Source organism: Zonotrichia leucophrys, chromosome 13 (genome assembly GCF_028769735.1).
Source record: "Zonotrichia leucophrys gambelii isolate GWCS_2022_RI chromosome 13, RI_Zleu_2.0, whole genome shotgun sequence".
Taxonomy (NCBI): Eukaryota; Metazoa; Chordata; class Aves; order Passeriformes; family Passerellidae; genus Zonotrichia; species Zonotrichia leucophrys.
Genome location: NC_088183.1, coordinates 13,471,531 through 13,498,601, shown reverse-complemented (window position 1 = coordinate 13,498,601; position 27,071 = coordinate 13,471,531). Strand labels below are relative to the sequence as shown.

Here is a 27,071-nt window from a genome sequence, read left to right as displayed (position 1 = left end):
AGACACAGAACTGGTGCATCAGCTGCTGGAGTTGAGTCACCACAACAATTTCTCTTTAGAGCAGCAGACAGCATTCACAAAAGTGCAGCACTAACACCTGCTGAACAGATTTTGTGCACACCCTCCCCAAGTCTTTGGGCATTACACACAGTGGGCATTGTATTAATTTTTCTCAGAATTTTCTAAAGTGCTTCTGGAGAATAGGTCAGGGCTCAGATTCTAAATGTGAATCATGCAAAGGGATTTTATCTAAGTCACCTGGAGAGACCCTTGCTCTGTACCTGGCTTAATTTAAAATAATTCTAACATTCTACACACATTTACATATGTGGTTTATATTGGCTTTTGAATTCAAGTTTGAAATAATTTCTCCTCATTAAATATACATTTTTCTCCCAATAGTTATGATATTGTCAATGACAGTAACAGCCACTGATGCTAATGAAATTTTATGATTTTGCAGTGGGTTTCATTAATTAACATAATTTCTTTTAGACATTCAATTGAATAAATAAAGAATCCTTGGAAACATGCTGCACACAAAAGTGACAAAGCCCAGAAAACCACAAGAATTTTCAACTCTGCTACAGAATACCTGCACAATTCAGTAAAGACACTTTTTTCCCGGCTGAACTGTCAGTCTTGTACTTTTTAACTTTGCCTGTCCCTGATCATGATAAAAATAGATTTCAAGGAAAATTAGAGTTTTGAACCTCCTTGGTATCCAGTCAGAGAGGTCATCCCTGTTTCAAAGGAAGACAGACCTTGTTGGATGCAACACAGAACAGCAAGTTCTCTGTGAATTCCTGCTATCTGACCCAGCCACAACTACTCATTTTTCCTTCTAGCTCACAATAGACACTGACAGAGTTATAAGGAGAAAGGCAAACACTGTCATCAAAATATTTCTCGCTTGAACTGAAATCACAATATTTCAAAATATTTCTCATGAATCAATAAAAGACAGCAAGTTGATAATTCCACTTAAGAGAAGATAATCCAGCTCAATGCCCTTGAAAGAAAAGCAAACATGAGAGAGGACTGAGTGACTTCAGACTGGCCTCAGGTTCAACACCAAGACAGCATCACACTGAAGACAAGCTCTCAAAGAGGTGAATTCCTTTTTTTCCCTCTGAGGATCCAATGTTTGGTACATGAATCCCCATTTTGAAGTGCCCACCTTCCAGACTACCACTCTGACTCACCAGCCAGACTCAGCTTGTGATTGTTCTTGGCTCCAGACACCAGGATTTAGCCTTCATTGTGCATATTTTTTATCCCTGCTTTCTTTCCTCAGAAATACCTTCTGGATGAACCTGTTCTAGAAGTTTACCAAAAGTTTTATATTTAACAAATTTTTCTGACTGATTCCAGGCTCTCTGTCAATTCTGAGACTGTGAATACCCTAACACTGACAGAAGATTAATAAAGTTTATTTATCTGATCTGTCTTTTCAATCTGTTTGTGTGCTGGAGACAGTGTAACCATGCATTCAACTCATTCTGAAGCTACCAAAATGATCAAATGTTCACCTCTTCACACATACTTAGGACATTCAAACACTCTCATATGTGAACTGTATCCTATAATTGCAGAAGACAAAAAGTGAAGTTATTTTAGAGACTTTTTCCGATAAATTTTGACTTTATTAGTCTCCTACTGTGCTTACTGCATCCTCAAAAAATCTTACTGTTTTCTGTAAATAAATAAATAAATAAATGACTACAATCAGTTTTATCACTCCTAATGGTCACAGTCTCAGGACAGGTAGCAGATCCCACACCAGCACTACACTGGTGCACAGGGGGCAGTTTTGCCTTATTTTGCACAATCTAGTCCTGCTCCATGCAGCATGATATTTCAGCATTTTGCATTATAATATTACATCATGTATCCCAGCTACAGGAAAGATTTTGCACATCACAGGACTCTCAGGAACTAAAAGAATTATTTTCTCTTCCTCCATTCTCCTCTTTTCTTTTTAATATTTAAGGCATATATTTCTATAAGACTTAAATATAACTGATTTATTTTTAATTTTTAAGTTATATCTTTGATTCCTTTAAATTATTATCTCAATTTGAGTGATATCTTCTCTTGCAATTACATTACTGTAAATATTACACTGTATTGCTAACTGCATATTAAACTGCTTCGTTTTGTTACAAAGTTCTCAAAGCCTAAAAAATTTCTTAAACTCTTATCTAGCTAACAGATTGAATCGTGATTGTGGAACAGATTGAAATCTCCATAATGGGAGATCATATTAAAATTCCTCTGTAAGTCTGCTACTGCTTAAATGAACTCTTTAAGATGCAGGGGAATACAACTGTGGGGGAGAGGGAGAGAAAGAAGTGAACTGGAGAGTTCAGCAAGGGAAAGGAGCTCAGCACATCAGATACCCAGGCTTGTTGACAAGGGAGCTAAAAACACAGAGAAGGAAGAGCTGAGACTCATGGATTTATTTTAACCAGAGGATGATAAAGAGCACCTGTCTGCCTGACTCAGGGATCAATGTGGAAAACACAAGCCTACCTGGCTGAGAAATTCTGGCCAAGATCAGACACAGCAAACCTGCTGTGCCCCTACACACATCTAACAACACTTACAGACCTGCTGAAAGGGAGACAAACCAACACTGGAACTTCTTCTGTATTTTCATTTTATTACTTCTTTTCCCTGTTTCATTTACTAACATCAGGATGACCAAGTCTCACAGCACCAGTGGAAATTCAGATGGTAACATGCAAACGATGTTTTTTTGTGCTCTGTGTTAAAGATGCCAGTTAAACACTGCTCTAGACACTTGCATTCCCTACACAGCATGTGAACACTGCAGTGACATGCCTTGAGTCAGGCACAGAAACGGGATTTCAGGAGACATTTCCACACACAGGTTACCAACATCCATCTCCAAGTTACTGTAACTAAAAACAAAACAAGGGGAAACAGCCACAGTTCACCAAGTAAAGCTGAGGAAGTCAGCCCCAAGAACCAGGACCAAGGATTACATAAATGCTTTGACAACCAACATGTTTGAAAAAGGAAAATAAAAGCACATTTGTGAGAGGAGCAAGAGAAACTTTGCACTCAATGCTCAGGATTTCTTCTGGACAGTCTGTGAGACAGCCTTGACTGTGGAACCAGGAGTGCCCAAACTGCATAGAATGACAGCACCAAACAAACTGGAAACAGCTTCCTAACAGTGAAAACCAACCAACCAAAACTTCATTGTGCCTGTAACACTCAATCCTTTTTCTTTTTTTTCCACACAGAGTGAGGCTATTGTACTCTGTCTTTGTCCAGGCTCCACCAGTGTGATAATGTGATGTTGCTCTAATTTAACCTCATTATTCTTTTGTCTTTCCCAAAGAAAAATGCCACTTCTCTCCTTCCCTTTGAGGCTTATCTCAAACAAATGTCTTTGCTCTTAATGAGACCAATCTATATGTTTGCTCCTGCATATTGTGTTCAGTTAATGGGAAGATTTTTCTAACACCATAAAAACTCTTCTATTATTTGTCCCAGGCAGCTTTGTGTTCAGTAACTGCTGTAACTGTTACCTTTGACAAAACGTCCCACATCCACTATGTTCTGCTTCTGAATAGTCATCCTTCCCTTGAACTCAAGGTTATTTATGTCCCTTCAGCATATGTACATCTCTTTTCCTCCATTTACTTTATCATCTATGTGGTTAAAAAACTAAATGTATAGTGAAAGCATTGATCAGGCAGCCTGCAGCAAAACACTACACATCAATTGATGCATCAGAACTATAATATAGGTTATTTATCAACAATTAAACTTTTAAATATTTGCTTTTCTGATTACCAATAAATCAACAGATAGTCATCAGGAGAAATCTCATTGTTTACTTTTGCTGTTGTCTAGCTAGTAATCAATGAACAAGAATGTAATTAGGCATGCTAACTACTCAGGACATTTTTTCAGTAAAAACCAGAAAAATGTACAAAAACAAGATAAAGCCAACTAGATTATTGTGAGTTTTATAAGTGTACACACACACACACTATAAAAATACGAAATTCACTGAAATTATTTGCTGATCTTCTAATGTGTAATAGCTTAATGACTTCCTTGATTTAAAAGTAGACCCCTGCGGCTCCAACAAGGTGCTCTGGCAGCCAGACAGGACCCTGATATCATCAGGTCTCTGATACAGCCCTGTTTCCATGCCATGGCACCTTGCTGCAGAACTGAGTGGCACAGAACAGCAGCCCTGCACTCCCCATGGCAGAACAAGATGAATCCTGGGGAATATCTGGTGTTATCAGGCACCCCATGTGGATGCTGATGTTTGTTGCTGCTTTGCTCACAAAGGAATGCAGAGGAGCCCTAGTGGTTTACATAATATTCCTGATTTTCTTTTTAAACGGATCTCCTGTCTCTGTAGGCAAAATACACGACAGAACACAGGAGCTCACAGGATTGATTCAAACCCTTTGCATACAGGATGCATAACAGCTGTTTTGCTTTAGATTACGGTGAACATGGAACAATTTAAATTCAATTTTATCTTTTAAGCTTAAAAGCAGTGAGAAATGTCTTATGAGCACTGTTAATTCAGTTTTCTCTCAAGTCCTTTCCCCATCAGACAAATCTGAGTTCTCCCAAACACTCTGGCCCATTGTAGTCTAAACACTACTACATTTATTTTGAGCAAGTTTTCAATTCCTCATGGTAACCTGCAACTGTGACAGGTTACTAAAACAACTTCCTTTTCCAGTGGGATGAAATATAGAAAGAGAATACATGTTTCTTCACAACGGGCTTAACACAATTATTAAAACATCACCTTTTACCAAATCCCCTTGTTTCAGGCAGCCTTATGGAACTTATGTGATCACATTTTATTTTCTCAACAAATAAGAGCTCAGACTAGAAGCTGGAGAATTTTTACTACAGTTTGAAAACATAAATCAAACAACAATTAACCCCTCTCACAGCCTCCCTGCATGGGGCTGCAGTAGCCATCCAGTAACCATAGCTACTCATTTCAATGGAAAGAAACTGCTATGAATAACAATGAAACCATAAAATATGTCCTGAAGAGCAACACCAAATCCTGAAAGCTAGGAAAACCCTCCCAATGCAAGGGAAAAGAACATTGGCAAAACATTTTGGCTTGATTTCCCACAGACCTACTTATCTTTTCAGTAATACATCCCAAAAGTACACATGGCCATCCATGTTGGGACACCAACAGGAGAATTCACCAGCTTGTTTTTGTCAGAGAAATAGCAAAAAATTAACAGTCTTTGCCACAACCCCCTTACATCAGGTATGTCAAGTAACATCTCTGGCACAGAACATGAAGGGAATGAAGGAAACAGTGTGTTAGTGCCTTGTGAAATGCAGCACAGCACCCAACTCTCCATTGCAAATTCACATCAAACATTCTGAGGCTGAAATGTTGCTGGGGTGCTGGCAGGCTGCCAGTCTGTACAGCAATTATCACTGCCCACCTTCCCTGGCACCTTGCACGCGTCCTGAAGATGTGCCACCACACAAACATCAGCTGCTTCTCCCCACCACAACGTGGGAGGGACAGGAACACTTACAGCTCGTTAATTACTTACTTACAGAGGGATTTTAGTATTTTTAATCCTGTTTATGTATGGAACCGACATCACATTCTGAGGCAGTGAATCTTTTGTTACAAATAGCAACAGTGCTGCCTTTAAAGCCTGCGCATCTGGGAAAAAACAGCAGTTTATCATCTGGCATCCTCATACAGTTTAATGCCTGACCAACACAGAAGTTGCAGTACTGCTATCTCATGTGCAGCACAGCACTTAGTGATCACATGAGATTTTTTGATGGTATTATAAATATACGTGCTAGGAAATACTCTGAATTTGGGGTTTGTTTCAGAATGGTGGGTCTGTCCCTCTTTGCTACTCACACTGCTGGAATAACCTGAAGCACTTACAATGGACCAAGCAATGATCTGGGCTCTGAACAGATGAGAAGTTCCAAAAATGGTATCAAAAAACTCAGTAACAGAAGGGCCTATACTCAGGTCAAGATTATTAGGATTTCAGGAAACAAATTACAGGTCTCACACAAATTAATTATCTCCCTTCCAAGTCACAGGGAGATCATTAATACAGACTTGTAGAACAATTAAGTTGAAATGGACCCCTTGAGGTCATCCAATAGAATGCTCTGACCCCAAAAGCCAATCTTGAAGTTACATAAGGTTAACTCCTCACTCAGCTCATTCCTGAACACCACATTTTGCAACCTCAGATATCTATTTTTGGTGCCTCAAATAGGAGCAGAAAGAAAGATGAGCTGAGAGCCCCCACCTTTGCTACTGATGACATAAGAGGTGTAAATTTTGCTGGCACAAGCACATGGGGCCCACATTCAGACTTCAGCAACAATCAGCATTCTACCCTATGCACGTTATGTATCTATGTTCAGACAAATTATGCAACGTGCCGTTATGTGAATAATGGAGGTTATTTCTAGAACTTAGATGTTTTTTATTTACCAAAATCCATCTGAAATAGCTGACAGCAAGGCACAATGTTCAAGTGACTCCAGCATCAGAGCTTCAGGCATTGGGATAAACGTTTCTCTCTGTCAGAGCTGGTGTGATCATAACTTACTTGTAAATCAGGAACACTGTTTCAAAGCTTGTTTACTGAGTGATGAAATCACATCTTCCTGGTAACCCCAAGCATGTCATTTATCTATTTATCTCCATCAGAAGAAAGCCTTTAATGAACATAAAGGAAGTGTCACCACTTATCATTAACAGGAAATCTGCCAGCAATCCTCTCCCTATCTGTGTGTGACACGGAGGGGAAGGAAGAGAAGTGTGAGCATATATTAATATGAGCATATATAAAAGCAATAGTTGCCATTTTCACATAATAAAATATCTTTGAAAAGTGTGAGTTAGAAATAAGGATTTGCCTTCTCCATTTATTATGTTTTCAGCAACTCTTGCACATTAACTAATATTGTCTTCAATTTTCTATTGGTATCTAAATGCAAATCTTGCATTTTTTCAAAATGAACTACTGCATTTACAAGGAATTGTAAATTCTAATATTGACATTTCTTTGAGGTCAGGTTTTTTTTTCCTTTAGAAAGAAAGAAATGAAGCAATAGTAATTTGTCACATGACTTGACTGAAATATGTGCTGCTTACACCAACACAGAGCAGCAGGTGCACTGTGCCTGAAATACTCCCTCCTATTACTACTTGCCAGGTAAAATTTATAATACATCAGGATGAAAATTAAAGTAAGATTGAACAACCTCACAGAGCTACAGGACTACAGATGTTTAAGTACAGACAAATTGGGAAGAATTATAATTAAAGTTCCAGTTCTACAAAACATATTAAACTGTCAAAAGCCTGCTCAAGCAACTTCATAGGAATAGTTTGAATAGCAACATTGAAGGAAAAAAAATCTGCTGAGGCTATTTGAAGGCTCAAAGTGTAGTACACAGTCAGCAATGTAACTGAGTCTATGAACACCTCAGTACGAGATAGAAAATAAAAAAAAAACAATAACAAAACCCCAAAACCCACAAAAAATTCTGCCAAGAAAAACCCCATCCTGACCTAGCTGCAGGAATAAAGCACCTTGGATTAACTTAAGATCTGGCAGGTAGTTAAGACTCACAAGGATCAATATCCTGTGCTTCCAGGGCTCTGGAGCACACAAATACCAGTGTAGGTAGAGCTACTTTAGGCAGCACTATCCAGGAAGGGCCAATGCTGTCCTTAAAAGCAGCCAAGAGAATGATTTATATGCTTGGCTTTGTGCACTAAACTAAAGGAACCATATATATGATATTTCCAGGGGAAAAAAAACACAAAACACAACAAGAAAAAAACCCAAATCAAACAAAAACAAACCACCAAAAAATTCTAGCACCTCAGTATTCTTCCCATTCATATATAAACTGGGTTCTTTCAACACAGTTCTGTTCAGTTTTGATTCATTTTCAGCTCTAGAGTATTAATTGTTGAGTGCCTTAACTAGCTGATTGAAATTCAATACAAAGTGCGTGCTGCACTCCTTCTTAAAAACTTCAGTTTATTGAAGAAGAAATTACATGAAACAGCTGCTGGAGTACATTTAGCACACAGTTTATATCTTGTGTGTGTTTATCACAGATTACCTACACACTGTGGCTGGCCATGGTCGCTCAGCAGAGCGGGACTTGTTCTGCAGAGCAGATCAGGGCCCTTTGCCTGCCCTTCCATGGGATTTGGGAACACTCAACACCTCCTCACCCTACACCAGCCTTGGATCAGGTGAGCCATGCTGAGCAATGAGGGCACTGCAAAGGCAGCAGATTTGGTGAGGTGGGCATAAACAATTCATAAAGGACATGCACATCTCATATTGAACAACACAAATTCACTAAAACCAGGGCTTGCCTCTTTAATGGAATTTGTTTTTCATGTCAGAGTGCCTGCAGCACACACTGATGCTGGTTTTCAGCTAGCAAAGAAGTGCCACAGAGTTTATTCCTATCCAGCCTTCAACAAAGCACCTATTAAAGAGACTAACTTATTTGAACTCTACATTTTCATAATAATCATCAATGAACTGAAAGGACACATCAGAAATGATAAAAAATTGAAAAAAACCATCATTCTCAACTACCTTGCTTTCTTTAGGAGGCACACTCAGCATAAAACACTTCAGTGTACTTCTGGACATGCAACCTTTCCCCATAATGGAAGAAAAACTTTGTGTTTGCATCCTACAGTTATGAAAAAGCAACAGTTTAAACCCAATCTAATTTTACTGCCTCTTTAATTGCACCTTCTGGTGCCTCACGCCTGAGAAGTGATTTACGTTTAAGCTGATAGGTTCAAACACTGCTTCAACAAATTAATGACTGAGAATTACCCACTCACTGAACCAGAGCCAGGGTTTGCTGACACTCACAAACCTGTGCCTGCACAGGAGCAGCAGCTGAGCTCTGCCACACAGCACCCAGCTAGGAGATGGCACTGGGGAGCCAGAAAATGCAAGGTGAAATAGAAAAAAATAACCTCGACTTCTGATAGCTGGAGCTTATCAAGATGCAAATGATGAAATCAGATTGTTTATTTATTTTTAGCCCACATCCCTCAATATGAAATTCAGCTTAATTACCATATGTCTGTGACAGTAATAATTGCCACATACAAGATACAGAGGAAAAGGAGACATGCAGTTACTATGGAGGAAAGAGAAAAGCTGACAGAGATCAGGTTCAAAAGTTTAGATCTTTCTGGGAATTCAGAAAGTTAGATTCTTTACATTTTTCTCTTAGAAATTAAACAAGAATAGAACTTATATCATATATATCTGAAAAACAAAACTGAAGTTCTGTTACACATTGCTCCCCAACTAAAATAAGTGTTCCTCTGTGGCTATTAAGTGGAACCACTTCAAGAGTTGTGCCTGTGTTTCCCTGCTCTAAGCACATAAGGCAAGGAGGGTTTCTCTGTGCACAGGCTCTCACAGCACAGCTCAACACCAGGTTCAGGTTAGAAAAGCAAGAACTAAAGAATAATTAAAGCAGGTATTTCTATATTGAGAACAATGAAGGAAAAGGAATTTCTAAATGCTAATTTGATTGTCATGTAAAACAATGGTCATAAGCAGAAACCTAGACAGGGAACCCAATTTAGAACTTCATTTAAATTAATTAAAAGCTGAACAAGGAATTCAACTACATGCACATATTCAGAATACAAAACCACATTTTTCTGTATTAATTTGATGTGGAAAACAGAGCTAGGAAGATTGTATAACAGCAGCAGCTGTTTTTATGCAACATTTCTTGATTCATACGAAGCAGCTCAGGTGCTTGGATTTTAGTGATTTCAAATATTGTCCACACAGACCTCCATAAGTATTTATGTATTTGTGTACCCACACCTAAAAGGTATTTCTCTCCTTTCTCCTTACTTCACATTTAACTTTGAGACAATTTCATTTCTTCTATCACCACGGATTAGGAAGGACAGATCTGAAATCAGCACAGTAAAGGAAAGCAAATAGAATTTACATTTTTTGTAACTGTTAACATCTGCAGTGCTTTTCACATTATTACTGCTTCATTACCCAAGCAGCAGCACCATATTAACCACTCTGGGAAGTGACATTGCCTGACATGACATTGCTTCCTGACACCACACTTGGCCATCTGAGTCACCTGCAATGGAATGCCAATAACGCACATCACACAAGTGACTCAGAAAATGCAGAAGTTGATACAAAACACACCAGTTTTATCTATCTTCTTTATCTAAATTTATCCTTATCCATCTTATTCCTAAATCTACCCAAAACATTTTTATCTCAATTCTTCCTCTGCAGAATTTGCATCTTAGAGCCTTTATTACATGTAGCAGAACTGCACAACCAGGGCACTTATGGCCTTGATATCCTGGTTTAGTCTCAATTTCCTCCTGTATTCAAGAGATTGTTGATACAAACCCTAACTTTAAGCTGCAAATATGCTGATATCAGCCTGTAAGACATGAGCTCACGTGCTCTTTACAAAATTTAAATCAGACAATGTTCAGAAATCAATCCAGAGTGAAGCCAGTTCTGAGTCAGATCCAAAAGCAAAGAATTCAATCCTTACTGCCACAAGTGCAGTGCCGTTATTTTGATAAAGCTTTCTGTGACAATGAGGAGTGATGGTGACTAAACGAAGAGATGCCTTTTATTACTCTGAAAATGTCAATTCCAGAGACTAAAGCAGGCCCTTGCTCAATCCCAGCTCGTGGCTGTTCAGCCTGTGCTGTGTAAGAAGCTGCCAGGGAGGGTGCACAAGCTGTTTTTACTGCTGAGAAAAGAACCAAGAGATGTTCACCTAAATGGTGATCTTGTCACAGGATACACAAAGTGAAATTCAGAACCCAGACAGAGGAAACGTCTCCAACTAATCCGAAGAATTACCAAAACTCCTTCAAATGGAAAAAGAAGGGAAGGCAGTAGAAGAGTTCTGCCCTAAAAATGAATACTCTACAGTGCTTGAAGGCTGAAGATTTTGCAGGCTGGATAGGTAAGAAATGAAGATTTCTGGTTTGTAATGAGAAACAATACACCTGATTCTTTTTTGTCCTCATTGAAGCTCATTTACTTTTCCAAAATGCACTCAATTTCCCACTTCCACCTGCTATTTAATCATATCAAAATCATGTTTTACTTTAGAAAAGGATTATATCAGTAATTTTCATTAAGTCCTTTCAGGGCCCTCCTGGCATTAACACCACATTCAATATTTCATTAATTGGGACCAGGTAGTTCAGGCCATGTGGGATTTGAGGCACAGTATTTCCCTGTGCCAGACTTGAACTGAGAAAGCTTCTATTCTAAATAAGTAAAATCAAGCATGGGCAGATACTGAGCATAAGCACTAGAGAAAACTCTCTCTGAAGCACATTCATGCTGCTGAACCATCACACAAAATCTAAAAAATTATACAGGATCAAATACTAACTCCTAATGATGCTGTTTAGGGACATAAGTTTTGAGGAAGCATGAAAAACTTTTATCAGCTGTGTCTGTAAGGCTTAACAACAGGAGGAATGCTTTGAATTTGGTTGCAAATACTGAGCTCACTTATCCCAACAAGGAAATGGATGTCAAGACATGGCCTATGTGAGTCAGCTTTTCACCTCTGCTTATTGTCCTAAACAGATTTCAATCTTCAGATCCAATCAGACCACCCACTACATTTCTATCAAAATGCTTGGCCTTCCACTGACAACTTGTGAGTGCAGTTTTGCATGGTTAAAGCAAAATTCTTTAATAAGCAGAAGGGTTTTCAAGTCACATAGTCCAAAACCATGTGCAGCCATCATTTCCTCATTGCTTCTCCATATTTTAAATACCCTGTAATATATCATGTAATCTGTTAGAGGCTATAAAAGTTTTGCCACAGATGCAAACCCAGATTGGAGTAAAGCACCTTCACTTCCAGTCCCTAATCTAAACAAAAGAATTTTTATAAAAGCAAGCTATGGATATTGATGAAAAAAATCTCTGTTCTGACCTGCCACACTTTTACCTTTAACACTGGATTGAAGTAAACCTAAACTATGGAAATATGGCATGAGTGTAAAAAATATACATATAATTTATATTTTAAGTCAGTCCTTGTTATCTCCCTCCTTATTCAAGTTTCACAGCATACATATGGGTATGAATAAGCAAGGGATTTTTCACCCTTACTTCAGGAACAGCAGCTTGAAAAATGTTTCTGATTACCATAAATGATAATACACGTACATAAGGCTGTCTTTCAAAGAGGTTTGATAATTCATAAATGAAATGTTTACACAGATGAGGTCAGGCCAAAAGGTTTGTAATAGAAGTATTTAACGGATGTAAATCTGTTCATCACTGCTAAGGAACATGGGATGACTTCAAATATTCACTATTCAATGTACTTGAGCAAATTGCATGAATTCTCATTCCAATTTTTAATTACTATGCAGTCTGTAAAGACAAAAAAATCAAGAGTCAGATTGCTCTTTTTTTCTTTTATCAGAACAATTAACATTAATGACATATTACTCACAGCACTTCTATGCATTCATTATCAAAATAATAAATTTAATGAAGTCTGAACAACAGCATAACAATACCTACAGGTACAGATGTTTACCCTTACAAATATTTCTATCAATATTTTCTTAGCCAGTGTTCATCAGGAGCTAAAGCAAGGCTTAACAAAACAAACAAAACCCCAAGCAATTCCTTTAAAAAAATATTTATAGCTTGCTGGCTTTTTTTCCCCAGATGTAATTTTCTTCTTGGACTGTATAGAGCTTTACTTACATAACTCAGTTTTTGTGGTTTTATGAAGATATAAAATGAGGACAAGGATTTCATACCATTCAACAGACCCCGGTGGCCCAGGAAGGAAAGACAATGAATTTGTTTTCACTTGAAACTTTTAGACAGAATCAGAATTCATGTCTCCATCCTGGTTTTTCACCTACCAGAGAATAACATGACCAAATGTGGTTTGTTTTTCTTTTTTTTTTTCCTCTTAGGGTTTCCATGGTTTTAATTTCTATCTCAATCTTAAAATTAAATATTAATAATTAAAATTAAATACCCAGCCATCCACATGGAGATGCAGACATTTAGTTATTTGGATTTATTAAAATCTCCTCACACTGATAACAGCATCGGGACGTACGATTTGGCAGGGTAAACACAGGTTTAACAGCCTAATTGCTCGGAATTTTGCGGATCATTATGCTAATGCCTCTGCAGCAAAGCGCTAAATCGGAATTCCCATCACAAAGAATTCTCCTTGCTGACTGAGGAGGGAAAACTGGGACATCCTGGGGTGATGGGAAGAGATTGCTCTTCAGGGACACTCGAGGGGGATTTTCAAACCACAGGACCACCGAGCTCTGCCAAAGGGAAGAAAGCAAAGCCCGACAGAAAACATCAGGAATTACAACTTTGTCAGGGACTCAGACAATGACACTTGTGGTGCTTGGGAGCAAGATGGATTCATGGAGCTCTACAGGACACAGACACACTCTATGCAAGCAAACAACTCTGCATGTACACACAATTTTGTATTGTCCAAAACTCAACTGAACCTTGAGCTAACCCCATTATTTTGCTCTCCATGTCCCACAGTACATTATGCTCCCTTAAATATGTTCTTTTATGTAAACAAATCCAACCCTGATCCCCCAGGACACCCAAACCTGCTCTGACCCCACACCCCCAGACTCACAGATGTCCTACAAAACCAGGCTTGCTTGGAGAACTACGAATATCCTACTGGCAAGGTTTTTGTTTTGGTAAAATAAAGGCCAAATGAGAAGTCTTCCATCATAAATATGAATTTTGAAAGAACAAATATAATTTGAAATTTTTGATCCAACAGTAAACAAGGTCAAAATAAAAAAAAATAAAAGCTATCAACACAGTTTGTTGGCTCCTTATGGCACTAATATTTTCTTCAGTTTTCTCAAAAAGTTTTGTTACTGTTTTCTCGGATCCTGTGTCCACATTTAATCACCAAAAATGCACCTCCACCACACAGCAGATGTGTCATTAACTATTTCTGAAAAAAGGTGAAATAAAATCACCCAGCATGAGAAGACTATGGAATAAGCCAACATTAGCAGATGGTGTTTATTTTGTCACAGCTCCTGTTAAAAATTGTCACCTATTTCATCAGTATCTTTGAGGTAGAAACTTCATGCAAAAAGTGAAAGAGCTGCTTTTTATAAGCTGTCACAGAACTCCTTAAAAATAAAATGTATTCTGTTTGTAGCTTCTAGTTTTTAGGACATGGTGCATTACACAGGAGATCAATTTGTGTAAATCTGAGGTGATTGAGAGCTTTGCCAGCAGCTCAGCCCTTCATCACACAGCCTCTTTTGTTTCTTAAGCAAATTTCAAATCCTTTATTTCCAATACTGGTGCTGTTCAAATTCTGTAACATGGCTCCTAGAAGAGGCACCTGTTAGAATTGTCTGCTTGTTTTCTTCTAGGACTCTTTCTTCAGCAAGAGTTTTACTTCTCTCTCAGGACTCTCTATATTCTTGCTATTTTATTTTATCACACACTTTTGCCTCTGTGGTTTGCATTCTCTAGCTGACAGTTTCTTAACAAAACAGTTCCATGAAGAGTAATTGCACAACCCACAACCCAGATTTGGCAATTTTAACAAATCACTGCTAAAATCCCATGATAAACCCAGGTCTTGCTTGTGTTGTTTTGAAAGAATACCTACTAGAATTTGAACCTAAAAATCCCCTGTTAGTGCACTGCAATATGTTTGACTGACTCAGTCCTTTCCCCTTCACTGCCAAGCCTTCAAGTTCAGGCTGGTTGTACACCCTAGACCAGGAGCTGACCCTTTTGCCTTTGTCACTTAATGAGGCCTTTCAGGGTCCTATTCACATCATACCCCAAGCAGCACCCTTCTACATTTCTTTATATAAATAAATATAAATACATATGAATGCATATACATACATACACACAACATCATACTTCTGGAATGCTTAAAAAACATAAATCATTCTGATAAATAGCTGAAATTTTGTTACATTATTCTACAGCTCTGAAAATAAGCCAGGGCTGGTCTGGTTATTTTGTTTGTTTTTAAGCCTAAATTCTTATTTTGACATAGATATGAGATTTTGGGGGTGGTTGGGGTGGGTTGTTTGTTGCAGTTTTTTAAATCTACTAAAAATTCTTCTTCTAGAAAAGGAGCACTCAGAAATGGTGAGATTTAGGATTACTCCAAATACTAGTGAGGGGAGGTGTTTTTTCTGTAAGACAATTTTATTCTCTTTCCTTCCAGAGCCAGACCACACATCTGACAACAACCCTCCTGCCTGCATTTCTGAGCCGCTGACCATTCCAACTCCCATGCTCAGCACTTCATCTCCTTTTCTGTGGCTGCACCAGCAGCATCTCTGACCTTGGCAAAGCAAAGGCAGAGCAGATCAAGAAACCCATCATTTCATTAGAGCACTGCAAAGCAATCCCTGCTCTAGATGAGCACACATGAGCACTGGGTTCCTTTGAAATGCAAAGTCTGAGGGCTCTTCTTATGGTGACACAAAAAGTCCTCTGCTGTTGACACAACACTGAAAGCTTTGCAACACTATTTGGATGCATTCTCAGCCAGCTGAGGCTTTAAACCAAGGTTAGTGCCATCTGTCTGGTTTTGGCAGCATCCAGATTGATGTAGAAAATCCTGTGGCACTGTTTGAAAGCAGCACAGATAAAGCTTGCTTTTGGTCAAGTCCCTGGAATTATTAACATCAAAGATTTGGCTGATAGCACCAGGCAGCACATCTGGGTCAGCAAACTCACTGCACCTTTCTCACCACATTTAGAGCATTCTACAAATAATTTCACTACGCAATCAGATTTAGCATGTCCAAGGAACGAGACTCAAAATTCATAAAAGGTACTGCTTTCTTGTTGCTTGTCTCAGTTCAATTATTTTCTTAAATGCATGCTTAATCAAGCCAGTAACAAGCATTAAGTCTATCAAGTATTTTTGAGTTGTGATACAGGTATTAATACATTTTCACATTCTTCTAAATTTCTAGAGCCCTGAACAAACACAGTACCAAAAATTAAAAGCAATCTATCAATCAAATATATTTGAATTGGGAAGAGTATCAGGTTGCAAGGAAAAAGAAGTAAACCAAAAGAGAAACAGTATTTTGTTTCTATAAAAGCCTCAAAGCTTCAAATGAGGAAAGACATTGTTCAGTTGGATGCAATTTGTTAGGCAAAACCTGTCTGTGATCCTGGAAAATGCATTCAAGCATTTTCTTTGAGATAGAGTAGAGCATAAATAGCATAACCCACTCATTTCACCTGTGCCAAAATCCTCCTGCAACACCAATAATCACGAATGCTTTAGAAATGCAGAGATGTATACAGGATTACTTCTGTTCTTTACTAATTTCATCTTTACTACCAACCATACACACAACACCTTGGGCAGTTTTTAGCATTGTACATCAGCACTATGGAATTTAATTACTCTACCAAAAGCTCTGGCTCCCACTCTTCTAAGAAGCATGGAAACACAACAAACAGTTCTTATCTGCTGTCTGAAAACACACTGAACACCCATGGGCTGCACTGACTAGGAAATGGTCACAGATGCTCAGTTCTTTCCAGAATTTAAGAAACCATTCCACTATTTATCCAGACACTGACTGAGATTCAAAGAAAAATGCCATTCACTAGTTTTTACCAAAAATCAGGCAATTATAGAAAGAAGTACATCAGAAAATGAGGGTAATGAGAAAACCTTGGTTTATGTCTCATTTGAATATTAAGCAAGCAGAGTATTAATCCTGGTTAGGGCCCTCATCTTGCAAAGCATTTACTTAAATGCTTAAAAAAAAAAAAAGTCCAAACAGAAAGGCATCTTTCATGTATGTACTAGGTCAGAGGTGCAGTGGAAGAAAGGAATGAAATAACAAAATCCATCTTTCATCTCTTTAGGCAATCAAACACAAGGTAAAGTTTGCCAAGTCAAGGAAAAAGGGCTTTATCAAAAACAGCTGATACTATAGTTAGCATAAGTGTACATATCCAGTTAATGAAAATAATTCTTGAATTACAGAAATATCAAGATTCCGAAGATGTCACCGAATCATTCTCTTTGAACTAAAATTCTTTGAGATGTCTTTTGATTTATATTACTACAGTCTGGCAACTTTTCCTTTTTCTAAAAAAGTGCATTGCAGATTTTTTTTCCCCCAACATCCTCTTCCTCCCAAAGGAGTTTTGCTCTCAGGGAAGCAAAAGTCTGAGTGTGTGTGGGGAACAGTGGTACTTCAAAAACCCCTGGCTGGCAATGCACAATTCCTACAAACCCACAGAAACCAACACAAGTCCCTGACTTGCACAGCCTCTAAGATACAAAACTTCAGGGGCACATCAAGTGTGGCTCTCTGAATCTCCTATTCAGATCAAAAGAATTCAAATCAAGACTGAAGATGCAGAGTCATCACTAAATCTTTCACTCAAAAGTCTGATTGAAGAATCTCTGCAGAAACTTGTGTCCCATGCAAACCTTTACCAATGGAATACAACATAAGCAATTGCCTTGGTGAAAATACAGGTGCAGGTACCATTTTGTTTAAAATTATGCCTGTGGCTACCCAGAGCTGGCATCTCTTCCATGCCTCAGCTCTCCTCCTCTCATGGGATGAGCCCCACATAACAAAGCACAATCAGCTCAGGGAAAAGAGCTCCTTCACCACCCAGCCCAGTGTCCCACTGAAAAACCCCTAAATTAGTTCAACCCAACCAGGAAGGTCATACTGAACAATGAGATAGAAATGAGTAGTAGAGATCAGGTTTATTCAACAGAATATAAATTCCCAGTAAGAAATAAGCAACCAACCAAAATCCCACAACACATAACAAACAGAACATAGAACAAGATTAAGCATTGCACAACACACAAGTTCTAAACTAGGTTCTAAGTTGACAAGGAATACAGTTTAAGCAAAATAAAAACCTTACGTATTAGAGAGTTCTTTGTCTCAGCCAGCTGCTGCCAGCTTGTCTGTCTGTCTTTCAATTTCTCAGAAAGGTGTGTGTGAAAATCTAAATGAAATAAAACAAATAACATTTTAGAGATGGCTCTTCTCCTTTTCTTCCATTCCATTCATCTTTGGTACAACACAGCCAATAGAATGCTTCACCTCCTCCCACCCAAAGCATTCCTCAATAGTTAGTAAAATACATTGTTTTTCATTATCTAGAGATTAAGAATTCTTTTATCTTGTTATCAATGACATAAAAAGGCAGATTGAGTAGCAGTAGTTTGGTGCAACCTTGCTTTGCAGGCAGTCCATATACCCACTCTCAGCATCATTAACCACAAAAAGGCCTGAGTGCATAAAAAACACTCTAAAATCTCTCTTTGGGTAGAACTTTACCAAAAGGCCAGCAGAGTTTGCATACAGGCTTTACAGGAGGTGCTTAAGTTCACACTGACTTATTTTCAGCGTACTATCCATTACTCCTATAGTCAAATACATACCATTACATCCTTTTAAAAGATAATTTTTGTTCCCTAAAAACAGACTCCTTAGATAAATTTGGAAAATGGACACTTACAGCCATAATAATAATTTCCTTCAAGTTTATTGCAGCAGCATTATTACTTTTACATTGACTCTCAACATAATCAAGCTCATTCTGCTGCATCTCAACTAGACAGGAACCAGTGAAACTCTACTGTTGCAAGGAGATTATTTTTTCTTTTCTGTCTTATAAAAACTCTCCATCTTTAGGAAAACAGATTTTAATGCTTACATACAAAAAACCCCCTTTACTTTTGAATTTACTCTCTCTTAGACTAAAAAAATGAACTAAAATAATCCTGGATTTTGAAAACATGACATAATCAAGGAGTCCTCTTACATTTGAAAAGCTTGAAATCAATTGAGAAGTATTATTGAATTTCATAATAACATTAGGAAAATTTTCAGATGTAGCAAACAGGAAATATAAAACCTATTTTTATTTATTTACATTATTTTCCTTGTAAAAACCAGCAAGACAAGAAGACCAATAATTAATGTATGGTCACTCTAATTCTTGTTTTCCACTGGAAAATAATTTTACTTGGTGCATCTCATGTTCAAATCCTTCATAATATTTATAAGATAATAATTTAACCTTTCACCCAACACCTAAACAAATCAACAGTGAAAATGTGTTCTGTAAACACAGCAATTTATTATACACAAAGAAAAAAAGGCAACACATTGACACAAATAAAAAAGAGCTGACCAAAACAATAGAAAACAAATCACTTTGCACACTAGACAACAAATTAGCCATTTGTTAGGAGCAAAAAGGCTTTGCTTCAAGTGCAATAATGTGAAAGAATGACAGATTCTGAGTCTTTCTTCTCTGGCTTTGGGGGGAAAGGAATTTCAAGTGACAAGTTACAAACAGTAAAAACCAGGCAGAATTTACTAAACTGGCTCAATGTCTCCCTGCCACACATGAAGTTCAATTTTTCTAAAGGTATAATTATAAGACATTTTTGGGTACTTTGCCTCACATCTAATTAGTTCAGCTTTACTTTTACGGTACAGAGTTCTGATTTAAAAACAAGAAAGGGGAAAAAAAAAAGATTTTCAGGAACACTTATCAAGAAAGATCATTCAAAGAACAACAAAGTCAAGCAAAGAAATGAGAAGGGCAGAGCACTGTGGATATCAATGTAAAAAAGCTAATAAATAAAAAATTATTGCAAATTTCTTGTTTTGGTATTACCAGCAATTTTCCCCAAAACAAAATACTAAAAGTTGATATTATTTTCATATTTTAAAAAAGAGAGAAAAAAATATAACTAAACACATGCATATGCAGGAATATATCAAAGAGGAAGTAATGGAAATGTTTTGCTAAGCTTTTTTCCTTTTCTTTTCTATGTGAAAATGGAACCAAATTCTTAAATACAGTGCAATTCTTCTGCAGTACTTACAGCTAAATTAAACCATTTTAGTAGTTTGCAATTATACTATTTCTGTTATATCCCTCCCATAATATGAAAAGTTGCAAAATCTTTCATGTCTCTATTTCTGTTTTAATACAAGCTTTAGCTTTCATTTCTCCTTTATGAAGAAAACCAGAATGAATCCATCAGCAATTCATCTATTGGCATTTTATCACATTACCCTTTAAGCTTGTGTATGCTCCTGAATCTGCTATTTTCTCTTTCACCTGCTTGTGGCCACGTTGGGATATTTTATCCTTATAAAGGACACAGATGAGGACAACAAACTGCTCACCCAAGGAAGCTGAACCATCCCTCTTTTTTGGGAAGCGCCTAAAAATAACGGCTAAAGCCCAAATTGGCAAGCACCGTTTCTCCAGAAATTAAAAAAAAAACAAACAAACAAATTGTCACCAATGCCCAAAGGAAAGAATATTTCAATGTTAAGACACTTTAAAATAGTGTCATCTGAAGGGAACTCTCCATGGGTATTACCTTCCTTTGACACTCACAGGGAGTTAAATCTAATTGCATTTAGGGTTATCTCAGGCAGCTACATTTGGTATCAACCATCCTCAGGAGGACTATTCTTCTAACTAATCTACTTATTAGGCTTTTATTCAGATTTAGTACAGCCTTTTATAAAAAACATCTTGAAGGGACAGTAATGGATTTTGCAATTATCAGCAGGAAAAAGAAGAATATGACCTACAATCTTTGGCCTTAACAAAAATTAGGAAAAGAAAATCTTTTGTAAGTAAATCTTTAGAACATTAAGTTAATTTTAGTCCCTATCAGACACCACAGTTATATCTGGAAATGTAAAACCTGTGTGGATTTCCTGTGCTCCTCCTATACATTCCCTCAAAACACAACCCCTCCCACAGTAACTGGCAGGGAGAAAGGAACCTGTTTTTTGTCCTTGCCTTTCAAAGATGAGTGAGCAGCAGTTTTTAGTTTGCTATCTCAAGCCCCAGTTTACAGGTGATTTCTGATACCAGTATCAATCCTGGAAGTACCTTTTGAAAACTGAGAAAACAGCCACTGCAATTCCTGACCTGCCCTCCCATGAGGAATACAGAGTTTGGACCAACTCCTTGCCTTCTGCATATTGGAAATATTTCTCTAAATCCCCTCCCAGCCCAACAGGCTCCCAGGGCAGCTGCCACTCTGAGGAATCCATTCCCTACCACAATTGGGAAGCACATCTGGACACCAGCAGCCAGAGGTTCTGCCCCTCAGGATCCCAGTGCAGAGCACACCTGGCCCCACAGGACACATCTCTGTCCCAGGAAAGAGGCTGTAAAATATCCAAATATCCTCTTGTTCTTAGTTCTAATCCCTCTTTTGAGCTGTCCTAGCAACTACCCACAGGCATCAGCAATCCAGGAACAAGCATCACTGCTCTCCTCTCATCCCAGTTTCCTTTTGAAATTCTCTTTAAACAAATGCTTCCTGCAATGCACTACAAATTCCCAATCTGATCAGCTCACAGGTATTCTGGCATTTTGCTGTTTAGCATTTTCCAATTGGCGTCACTAAAAGCTGGGTAACCAATCATGTAAGATGTGCTCCACCCTGTCAGATGACAGCACATTGTTTATGGTTAGGTTGTTTGGGGTTTTTTTTTGTACATATAAGAACTTTCCTTACTTTTTCTAAGAGTTGCTTCCTCCACCCCTAAGTCTTATGTCAACATTGATCTAAAAAAATGACTGTGGAACATTAAATATGACCAGAGCCGAAACATCCTCCTAAACTCTGTTCTCATTTTTCCTCTTCTATTTATCAAAGTGGCATAACCCAATTTTTACTAGTAATATACAATGAAAAGCTGGTTTATTTTTATAAAGTAGCACTTCAGAAACCTTGAAAATAAGCCTTAAAAATAAATAGCCTGAATTTCTCAAGCTGCTTTCCCTCCCTCCCTATATTTACACAAAAACCCTTGCTCCTTTCCTGTCACACCTGTGTGGCTGAGACCTGTCCTAAATATCTCTGATTTCCTGTTTATTGACCACTTTCTGTGAGCAGAAGTTTCTCCTCTGCTGGCATCTCAGGGCATTTTCATCGCTATTTGCTCAATGATTATTGCCCATCATTATGATAAGTGAGGAACAGGACAAACCCTGTAACAACTGACAGAAGACTCTCTCAGTACCAGCCAGGTCAATACTCTACTCTGCCCTCAAAAAAGAGGATTTTTTCCCCAACACACTCTACCCCAATACTTCAGACCATGCCTGGTGGGCAGATGGTGCTCACCCAGCACTCAACCTCTGTTCACACCACCTCCAGTTAGAAAAAAACCCCAATAATACAAAAGTCGTGCACAAAGGTATTGGAATAAGAACTGCTCTGCAACAAAAAGGCCACACAATTTTTCTTTTCCCATATTGTCTTGACAGAATTACTCTTTGCTGTATTACTCCATTATGTTCCATTGCACATTTTATATCCAATGTTTTGTTTGATCTTTTGTGAAAGTTGCGTTCGGTTTTCTCTCCTCCAAAGCACATTCAACAACTCAATTAGGCTCAAAAAGCTCTACCTTCAGAGTGTACTGGCAGCTCTCAAGCACAATTATTCTCCAATGCAAAACACCCACAAGACATATTTAAGAGTATACTTGCACAAAATAATATGTTAACACACCACTCAACGTTCCTGCAGAATTGACAAACACTACAAAGGAAAATGCTCCAGTGCAGTTCAAGGATATCTGAAAATGTATTTTAGTTCAATGAACTCCACAGCAAATACACCATTTTCTCTCCCCTATGCTAAAGGTAAGGACATAAAATGGGAGGCAGAAGTTTCTACTTGCATTGCAATTTAAAACTTCCTAAATGTTACCAGTATGACCAGCAACAGATCTACTGAACCAGGAGCTGGGTTTCCAAGGGCACTATCCATGCCTTTTACAGAGAATAAAGCAAGTATTTAGCCACACTAGAGACAACACAGAAATTAAAATTAAAAATACTTAAATTTTTTGTTTTCATTTCCTATGGAGCACTAAAACACTGGGATGTCTTTCTACCATAAGAATCACAGAGACATGCATAATTCAGATCAGTACTTAAAATGCAGAGATGTGTCTACTGCTTTGTGTAGAAGTCTGTTATAACTATGAAGTCAAAATTAAATAAATCTACTTGAAATTTAGGTTCAGTTAAGTCAAATTAAATGATTTCTATTAGTCTTATCTCCCAAAAGAATTAAATACAGCCCTATTAAGTCCAAATGATTATGTCTACATAGGAGTGTCAGTCAATTTCACAATATCACATTAAGATCATGCCACTGTGTATCTGGTAATTTTGATAAATCTCCTCAGATTCCCCTGAACAGCCAAGCCCTAATGTCTAAAATATTCATAACTGCCTCTTAACTCAACATGGTCATTGACTCACAGAAAAAGTAAAACTCTAATTGAAACTTCCAACATTTTTTCCTTCTGGTTTTACTTTGCCTTTTGAAGTAAAGGTCAATTCAACAACGATTACTTCATGCTGTTAGGAATGGCTCAGTACCCCCATCCAGACCAATGACTCAGTTACCAGTCATGATTTAATAATTATGGAGATCTAAGTCACAACTCTGATGGGAATAATTTATTAAAAACTAAGAAAAGCTTCAAGCAGAAATTGAAGGTTCTCTGTAGTTGCCTTCTCTTTCTTTAATACCTTTTCCATGCAAGACTCTCACAAATAACTCTTTACTCTGTGCCAATGACTGTGTTTAGATCAAAAACTTAACACCTGGAAAGACCAGCAACTCTACTGTTAAAAACAAAATTAAGTCTCTAAGCTGGTTATCCTTACATAAATATGGTGACAGAATTCACATAAATGAAATTTTCCAACAGAAGCTGTCAGGTGCAAAATTTAAAATGTAGAGTAGACCACATGCACTGTACTAAAACCACTCAACACTTTAATTAAGGCACCCACTGCTTTTTCTCCTCACTTTTGGCACCACACAAAACTGCTTAAAGAACTTTTGTCAAGAACACTAAAATCAGTTTAAATCCTAGAAGTAATTCCATAAAAATAATTTTTCTTCTTATTTCAGGACATTAATTTTTCAATTTGAAAGTGTAGAGAGAATAAATCAACCAGTAAAAGTTTTCTGACCATTTCTTTTATAGAGTTAGGGAAAAACTAAGGGTAGCTACTCTTCATTTTTACAGCAACCTGAATATTACACAGACACTACAACACCCTGTCTGCCTCTAACACTGTAGCTCATTGCTCATTTAAAACCAAGGAAGCTCCTAAAATCACAAAGAAAGTGATTGAGATCAGTGTTCTAGCAATAGCAGTGCCTCACAAAACAAAACAAAGCTCTTGAAGTAATAACTTCAGCATCTGTCTTCCTCATTATTCATTTATGTTCTTCACTGTTAAGAATTATTGTTTGTTTTTAAACTGCTATGGCAAGTTAATTAATTGATGAGCCTCAACCACCTTTAAACCTACTTTTACTTTCTGATCTCTCTTGTCTTTCTGCAGCAAGTTCTACTAGTGAAAAAAAAATCAAATTACAGTTCTGAAGTAATTTATTTGGTAAGATCTTATTTGTCATCTGCGCCTGTAAACAATTTTGAAGAACTAAGAACTGACACACAACTCTCAAGAAGACAAGCTTACTGCTTCACTGTGGTTTTTGCTGGGGAAAAAGATGTGAAGAACAAGATTTCTATCTCAAACTCTAACAAATATCTGTTCAGCCTCTATAATGAGCTCACCTATAGCTTTGAAACAAAACTATTCTCAGGACTCTTTGATAAAGAATGTAAGTACAATGTGTAGTGAATCATATCAAAGATATTCTATCACTTCTCTAGCCCAGGGAAAGGTATAAAACTAGAATAAATACATGAAAGTAATGCTTGAGAATATCCTCTGTAACTCCAGGAGCTTGCCTCTCCAATTTCCTAAAAATTTTATTCAACAGCTGTAGTTGGATTTTTCTTCCATCAGTTCCTCAAGTCTGGCTCTGAGTCAGTGTAAATTGTTACTATTTACAATGTCCAGGGACAAGAGGCCCTGAATGTATAGGAGGTGGATTTTTCCTCATTTTGGATCTGCCATTTGCTAATTCCATGCTGAATAGTTTCCATACAAGCAGTGAGCAATCATTCCTTTTTCACATTTTTATGTCATTCACCGCAGCAGAATTATGTTATGTCCAGTTATGTCACCAGTGGTTTTTACACTAAAGAATATTCCAGTTATACTTCACAAGGAAACTATGTCATACTTTGGATAACTCATCTCAATTACCTTCTGCAGTTCAACTGTACAATGCTTTAAAGCAAAGAATGAGAATTCAACATATTTTTCAATGTTTATGGACCTGTCACACCTTCCTACAGTGGCAGTAACAATTTATTTGAAAAAAACAGAAAATACTTTCCACTGCTTCCTAGTTTTGTTATAAGAAGAGGTTTGTTTGCATTATTGTAATATTGCATGGATATCTTTTCACAGGATTGTCCACTGTTGTACTAACATAACTTCCCTGAATCTTAATAGACAATTCAAAGCCCATCATAATTCCTCAATATTTATCCATTTCACCTACCATTTACATTGTGAGATTATTCAGGAAATTCTCAACATCTTTGTCTTCACTATACTGCCATACAGAAATCAATCACTCCAGTACTTCTCTGTTTATTCTGTTCAGTATTTTCTGCTCATTCTAAAAACCACCAAAATTAAGTTTGCCCCATGAACAGAACAACATAGTGCAGGAAGAGTCTGTAATGCTCAGAAAAACCCCAGATAAATTCAGCTCTTTTCTGTAACAACATATGTTACCTCACACGTGCTGGCAGCTGCTCCCCTCTGCACACACCATGGGCTGACAGCAAACACACTCATCTGGTTCCTGAGGGAATGGAGCCCTCAGTGCCCAGACTGCACAAAAAGCAGAAAAACTGCCCTGGACAAGGGACACACACCCAAACACATCACAGCTTCATGCTGTGCACAGTTACAGAGAAAGCATTACGCTCCCTGACTCAAAGGGGATAGGAAATAAACACAGACAATACTTGCTCTTCTACCAGAAGGATATTTATGATGTGAAAAACACTGCAATGTTTTATCCAAGCTACAAATACTGAGTCATGTGGTGACTGACCTAGTTTCCTGTTAACTTTAAGTGTAATTTTAGTTACTCCCTGTTGATTTATGTTTTCATTAAAACCTGAGGGAAGTGTCTTTTGAAGTCTGCTGGAGAATGAATGGAGGTGTGATGCTTTGCAGAAGATGCTGTGGCATTTTTCCCCCATGTTTTCTCTAAGTCACATGTCTAGTAGGAGCTCAACTGAAGAGCAAATAAACATCATTTGTTTACCTCTATCTTATCTTCCCTTCCCAGGAATTTAAATGCAAATGAAAAATAGAACAAATACCAACAAATGCATCAAGTGGTAGTGCAGTGTAATGACTCCAGCCCGCTCACTGGCACAGCCCTCTGCAGTCCTGGCAGTGACTCCCCTTCTTCTGCTTGCAACTGAATATACACAGAAGTACTTAGAAAACCATCCCAGGGTTTATACAGGAGGGATGTAATTAATTTTCAGAGTTTTGTGGAATGACATATAACATTCTATATAGACTGTTAAGGAGATCACATTGACTTGAAATAAAGCAGAAAACCCGCCTAAGCAAAAGAGCCCTCTGAGTGCTTCCAATCATGGAGAAGATGCATTAAAAGGGTTTTCTTTTTGGGAAATGATGAGCTTAATTTGCAGTAAGTAGAAACTAATTGTTCTCAGACCACAAATGTAAAGTCAGGGAAATCAGGTCCACTGTTGCCAATTCTTTCTTAGTATGAAAATGGACCATAAAACTTAAAAATTTATGTATGGACTCCAAAGGTTGACAGAAATCCATAGCTGATTTTCTTTTTGCTTGTTTTGCCCCTTGTCTACCACTGAATCAAATTACATTAGATTTTGTGTAGCAAACAAGCACAGGGCCTAGCTTTAAATGAAGGCTCAATTT

The 27,071-nt window shown here is 37.7% G+C and overlaps 1 protein-coding gene across 6 annotated transcripts in view; it reads right to left on the bottom strand.

Annotated features, from left to right (window-relative positions):
- Positions 1 to 27,071, bottom strand: part of TENM2 (teneurin transmembrane protein 2) — a 675,237-nt gene that overhangs the window by 273,323 nt on the left and 374,843 nt on the right. For 5 of the 6 annotated variants that reach the window (XM_064724588.1, XM_064724589.1, XM_064724590.1 and 2 more), the window contains one exon: positions 18,054 to 18,137. The exons of the other annotated variant lie outside the window; for it this stretch is intronic. In XM_064724588.1, the coding sequence (XP_064580658.1) occupies positions 18,054 to 18,137 (84 nt within the window). The remainder of the gene's footprint in view (positions 1 to 18,053; positions 18,138 to 27,071) is intronic. 6 annotated transcript variants of the gene reach the window in all.